The 6,000-nt window shown below is 43.3% G+C and overlaps 1 protein-coding gene and 1 long non-coding RNA gene across 5 annotated transcripts in view; one reads left to right on the forward strand and one right to left on the reverse strand.

Moving 5' to 3' along the window:
• ODF2 (outer dense fiber of sperm tails 2) overlaps positions 1-6,000 on the reverse strand; it is a 34,180-nt gene that overhangs the window by 27,667 nt on the left and 513 nt on the right. Inside the window, exons 2-4 of one of the 4 annotated variants that reach the window (XM_080990863.1) lie at positions 5,827-5,908; positions 4,576-4,702; positions 2,445-2,570 (exon numbers count right to left, since the gene is read on the reverse strand). In XM_080990863.1, coding sequence (XP_080846989.1) covers positions 2,445-2,570; positions 4,576-4,686 — 237 coding nt within the window. In that variant the 5' untranslated portion in view covers positions 4,687-4,702; positions 5,827-5,908. Of the gene's footprint in view, positions 1-2,444; positions 2,571-2,723; positions 2,842-4,575; positions 4,738-5,826; positions 5,910-6,000 lie in introns of those variants that run through there. The other 3 variants (XM_080990864.1, XM_080990862.1, XM_080990865.1) reach the window with 3 other exon arrangements.
• The window catches only part of LOC308468648, a 25,534-nt gene continuing 22,593 nt past the window's right edge, over positions 3,060-6,000 (forward strand). The window contains exon 1 of the long non-coding RNA XR_013981769.1: positions 3,060-4,485. This is a non-coding gene — a long non-coding RNA (uncharacterized lncRNA). The remainder of the gene's footprint in view (positions 4,486-6,000) is intronic.

The following is a 6,000-nucleotide window of genomic DNA, read 5'->3' on the forward strand; positions in this document are numbered from 1 at the left end:
GGGAAAACCACAGGGCTGTCCAGGATCCATGCAATCAGAGAGGACACTTCAGAGCCAGACAGTCGACAGCCCTGGTTAACTCTGCATTCCAGTGGGACACCAGGGAATCAGCGGAAAGGCCATCAACATGGGATAAAACATCCCCTACCACTCTCTGGAAACCCTTTGGATCCACTAAGTGGCAGGGGCAGACCATTCGAATGATTCCCATCTCCCAGCGGAGGGGAAGGGTCACAGAGAAGTCTATCATTTTCATTTTACAATAAGTACACTGAATGATGATCTAAATACCAAATAGACATTTAATTTTGACTTCCCTGCACTTTCCACGGTTCACTTCATGATTTTCTTTTCCACTACATATTCTAATTAATCCCTATCTTTTCATTTTCTCATTTTCTATATCTCAATAGTTATTACTGCTGAATTAACTCGGTTACTGCTAACTTTTTAATCACAGTTCAGTAGTTTTCTTGCACCCAGGGCAAGCAGGGTGCAAGAGGAGCAGATGGAGCACAGAAGCTCCATGCCTGAACCAGAGTCTTGAAGATTATGGTGGCTGTCACAAACCTTCATCTCCTTTACACTGCATAAGGGAAAGGGAATGCCCCATCACAATACAAGAATATTTTCATACCAAAGCATTTGAACTGAAGATTCATCCTCCTGTCCCAAAATACAGATCTAGACCCCCCAAATTGTCAAACAATTTCATTGTCTTTTCATGATCCTCAAACCCAAACCCATGTACCAAAATAAATAGATCTTATTCGTAGCCATTAATGCTCCCTGTGGTCGTATACCACAGGAAGTTATAACCCATTGATTTATTTTAATTAGTTTTTTGTTCTATATATTAAAAACAAGAACAACACTTTCATAAAAGCAAACGTCTCTTTTAAAAACCCGAGGCTCATTCCCAAGCTCTTCCTGGGGGAAATCCAGGGGGTGGGTACATACAGCTCCTGAGCATGGGAAGCCAGAGACTCAACTAGGTGCCGGGCAAAAACATTCCTCTATAACCAGGCCTTTGGCTGATTAAACCATCTATGGCCTTTTAAACAGGGCAACAGTGGGAAGAGTTATTGTTTTCGTTTCTTATGTTATGTATTTTTCTGTTTTTATACAGTAAACCACCCTGTGATCCTTGGATGAAGGGCAATATAAAAAAAATTAATAAATAATAACTGTTGGCAAGGTGGCCAACATGAAAAGCTGCCTTATACAGAGACAGACAGTTAGTCCATCTAGCTCAGAACTGCCCAACATGCTCTATAGCAGTGGTTTTCAACCAGTGTGCCATGGCACCCTGGAGTGCCTTGAATGATGGTCAGGACAGATGGCCGCGGACAACACTGGCCTCTGTCTCTCTTTCCTTCCCTACCTTTTCTGATGCCCAAAGACTTGCACAGCTGTTTGTTGCAACGGTCTTGGCTACAACCTCCACAAGTGAATGGTGCTTCTGGGGCTGGCCAGGGGGTGCTGGTTGCCAGGAGCTGAGGCAGTCTCCGAGTAAACAATTACAGATGGGTAGCCGTGTTGGTCTGCCATAGTCGAAATAGAAAAATTCCTTCCTGTAGCACCTTAAAGACCAACTAAGTTAGTTCTTGGTATAAGCTTTCGTGTGCAAGCACACTTCTTCAGATACACTGCGTATCTGTGTATCTGAAGAAGTGTGCTTGCACACGAAAGCTTATACCAAGAACTAACTTAGTTGGTCTTTAAGGTGCTACAGGAAGGAATTTTTCTATTTCGACTATGGCAGACCAACACGGCTACCCATCTGTAACTGGAACCATGGAAGGCACCACATTCAGTGTATCTGAAGAAGTGTGCTTGCACACGAAAGCTTATACCAAGAACTAACTTAGTTGGTCTTTAAGGTGCTACAGGAAGGAATTTTTCTATTCCGAGTAAACAAGTTAGCGGACAAGGGAGCCCAGCAAGCCAGTCCACTGGCCCTTGCTGTTGGGAATGCACAGACAAGTGGGAGGCCAGGCAGGCATTGTGCTGGCCTTTGTTGTGCTCGCTGTGTGCAATGCCTGCCTGGGAGCTGAGTGCCCAACGCCAAAGGGAAGCCTTTCTGCCATGCAGGTCCGGCGCCACCTGCTACTGCCACTGCTGTCTTCCAAGGTAAGGTGCTCACCTCATGTTCACCTTTGGCCAGTCTCCAAGGGGCAAGGGGTGACAAAACTGGACTTTTGAGGCTCTGAGCGTGTTTCCCCACAGGGAAGCCGCAGAATGAATGTAGTTGGTCAAGAGAGCTATGAACTCAAAACGGTTGAAAACCTGTGCTCTATAGGATTTCAGCCAGGAATGCTTCAGCACACCTGGGACCTTCCGCACACAAAGCATGTGCTCTATGACTGAGCATCAGCTTCTTTCCAGTTCAGCTTCTGAAAAGGCCCGTTATTAGGCTGCAAAAGAAACAGCAGCTGTCCTACCTCCCACTTGTATGATGACTCTCGGCAAGATGTTTTGCCTGGGGGCATCCAGGGGACTTTGGTTTTTACTCGGACACTGCGGCGCACATTCACGGTATCCCCTTTCATTTTCTGCTTGTGCTTTTGCTGTGAGGATGGGGGAGCAGAGAGGGGGAAAGAGAGAGAGAGAAGTAGTATATTGTTTTAGTTGCCTGAAACACTTGCTGAGATTACTTCCACCCCTAAAATTTGTGCAACGAAACTGGAAGCCCCCAACAAAACTATTCCAACAAACTGTACCACGAAAAAGGCTTCACATTCTACATCACAGTGCAGTCTCAGTAACCATGCTCAGGAAAAAGAAATATAGGTACCGCATAGTGAGGAGTATGGTACCCCTGAAAGCAGCTTTATTCTTTGTCAGTCAGGATCATTATGACATCATCATGTCTCTTAGTCACTTATGATGCAAGGTGGGCCTTAGTTACCCTGGGAAGATTAGATCTAGTGTATGGTAGGAAAGATTTAGGTCACAGCTGCAGCAAAGTACTGATTGTGAATTGGAAACACATGACTCTGCATCTGATCCCAGGGCCACCTACTGCAGGACTTACCAGGAACCTGAAGCTGATGAATGGGTAGGCTCCAATACATCTTTGAAAGTGACCTTTACTGCTGAAAGGCCTCGGGCCAAAACTCATGTATGTAGACAACAGAATCACAGACAAGACACCAACTCTTAGAAAGACAACAGAAGGTGTTTCACATGACTAGATGAAATTACAATTCTCCTGTGGCCCACAATATTTGCATGTGTTAAGAAAGCTTCAGCAAGGTGCTTTGGGCATAGGAATGTGCTAAAATTGAAAGGGCATTAAACTCAACTCAACTGCACCCATTTGGGCAGCTCTGTTAATTAAAGCCCACAACATACACACATTTAACTTGTGCATGTTCAACTTTACATACATGGGGGGGGGGAAATAAATTAAATTTAAAAGGGGCAGAAAGTGGGTGGGGCTCCAGGAAAAATGATTTTGGTAATCCCACCCATCATTGAACCTAATGGGTTTTGACTATACACAATTTTGACTTTAGGTGTGACCCCCAGAATGTAACCTCCCACCTAAGTTGTGGGCTTACAGTTTTTGATTAATTAACTGTTGGTTTGCTCTTCAGCTGCGGGGTGTAACGTTTTTAAGGAATTATACAATTTTCATTCTCCATGGTAAATGCATAGGTTCCACTGTTTCTGCTGGTTTGGAGTACCCAAGTTGCCAGACAGTGGATGGTTTACAGGGCATGAGTTCATTGCACCCACTATTCCTCTCCCCACAAGCACTAGGGAGAAACAAATCAATAGCCCAGCATTTGCTGAACCAGCTTTCTTGCTTTGTTTGGCTCTCCATAAATCTTGATGGATAAAGCAGAAGTTTGTTCTTAGCTTACTGACTGTCATTTGAGGAAAGCAAACCACCATCCTTGGTAAGGAACACAGTTTGCTTTTTTCATGCACTAGGTAAAGGTAAAGGACCCATGGACAGTTAAGTCCAGTCAAAGGGAACTATGGGGTGTAGTGCTCGACTCGCTTTTCAGGCCAAGGGAACCAGAGTTTGTCCGCAAACAGCTTTCTGGGTCAAGTGGCCAGCATGACTAAACCGCTGCTGGTGCACCGAGGACTGTGCACTAGCAAAGAGGAGCAAAACAAACCAAATTTGGTTTACCATGAAATGTAAACTGGACAAATATGTTAATTTCAGCACAGTTTGGAAAAAATCCCCTTCCTACCATGACACTTGCCATCCTACCCCCACCCTAATTATTTCCTTATTTAATGTATAAGACTTCAAACAGAAATTTGTATTAATGGGAGGATGTGGTATTGATTTTGAAGGAAGCACTAAACAAAAACAGTCTTTCAGCAGGAAGATATGGCACCCATGAACACAAGCCAGAGCAGTAAAAAAAAAAGAAAAAAAGCCAATTTTCTACATCTACACATTGTGACAAGAGCTACAAAGTAAAGCAAACAAACCATTTGGGCCTGCTCTTCTTTTGCAAGGTAGGAAGAGGGCTGGGTTTTCACTGGTGCTTCTGGGGGATGGGGCTTTCATGACAGAGCCCCTACAAACACCCAGCTGCACACTCATACCTGGGATTTTGCAGGTGGTGGTGTTTTCTGACCCTTTTTAATATGGACATGGACAGGGGTATTTTCATCCACATGGACGTGCAAAGGGGGAGTTGTGGAGCGGCTCTTCATGGTTCTTCTCCGTTAACTGGGAAAGGGCATTCAATACAATGGAAAAAGGACCTGTGAATAAGTAGACCGGAAATAACAACTGTTCCTTGGACCCAAGTTTTTTTTAATAAAAAAACCAGGACGTGTAGCTCTGTTGGGTAGGAACATGCAACTGCTTTGAAGCCCACTTGATCACATAGCCATCTGACCAACGTACAAAGGAATTTAAAACAAGTTTAAAGGGAGTCTGGAAACTGTGGCTTTTTTAAAAAATACGTTGTTCATAGTTAGTGTGTCACTTAACTGTGATTGTTTAAATATGGTTTGTTTTAACAAGTCACCTCCATGGTTTGAAGCTGACTTATTCTGAACAACCCATAGTTGAAATTCTCCACAGTTTGTTAGTTTAGATGACAAATCAAGCTGCAGAAGCTTCCAAATTCTTAGACAAGGCAGGGGAGCATGCAAGTCTCAGGCTCACTGCTGTTTATTCTCATCATGCAAAAGCAGCTGTGGGGAACCTCTATCCCTTCAAATGTTGCTGAACTATAACTCATATCATCCCTGACCATTTTTACTGGGGCTGATGGGAGTTGTAATTCAGCAATGTCTGGAGCACCGAAAATTCCCACCCCATGCTAAGGTTTAACAGCTAAACTACATTGCCTCCAAACCAGATCACTGTCTCCAAAGAGCATCTTATGATCTTGTGCAGTGTGTCCAAGAGATTTTGAGAATATGCTAATCAAGCGACTGTGCATGCTCCAGCTCACCTTGATTTCATTTTTTTTAAAACTACTCAATAAAACACTCTGGAACACAGACACTAAACTAAATACCCTTTATTTTTCTAGGATTAACCCAAAACATTGTATTTCAACTATGAGTACATGCCTGGAATAGAAACTCTGTATAGAAAACTCTTTACATCTTAAACTATGTTTGTACCTTACCTCAGTACATACCTTCACAAAGTGTAAACGCCATTCCCTGCCTCCATTTAATGACTACTAGAGTGTTTTGATAACTTCCCTAGTGACCATCTATGAATACATATAGCCTAGCATACATTCCATTCTTGCTGCCCTTATCATGTGTAGACAACCCCCTCTTAAAAGTTTGCACTATGGCTAACTTATGCTACGTGGTACAATTACATACAGTTAGCAGGAGAGTGTCAGATTCTGGTGATGCGTTTTTTTGAGTTGTGACAATTACTCCACTCCTGAAAGAAGGGGAAAACCTAGAAAATAAAATGAAGCCACTAATTTAAAACAGCAAGCATTCTTGTTTCCAGTACACAGCTACAGCAGTGAATCCAGAACCAACTGACTG

This window comes from Podarcis pityusensis (genome assembly GCF_964106645.2).
Source record: "Podarcis pityusensis genome assembly, chromosome: Z".
NCBI lineage: Eukaryota > Metazoa > Chordata > Lepidosauria > Squamata > Lacertidae > Podarcis > Podarcis pityusensis.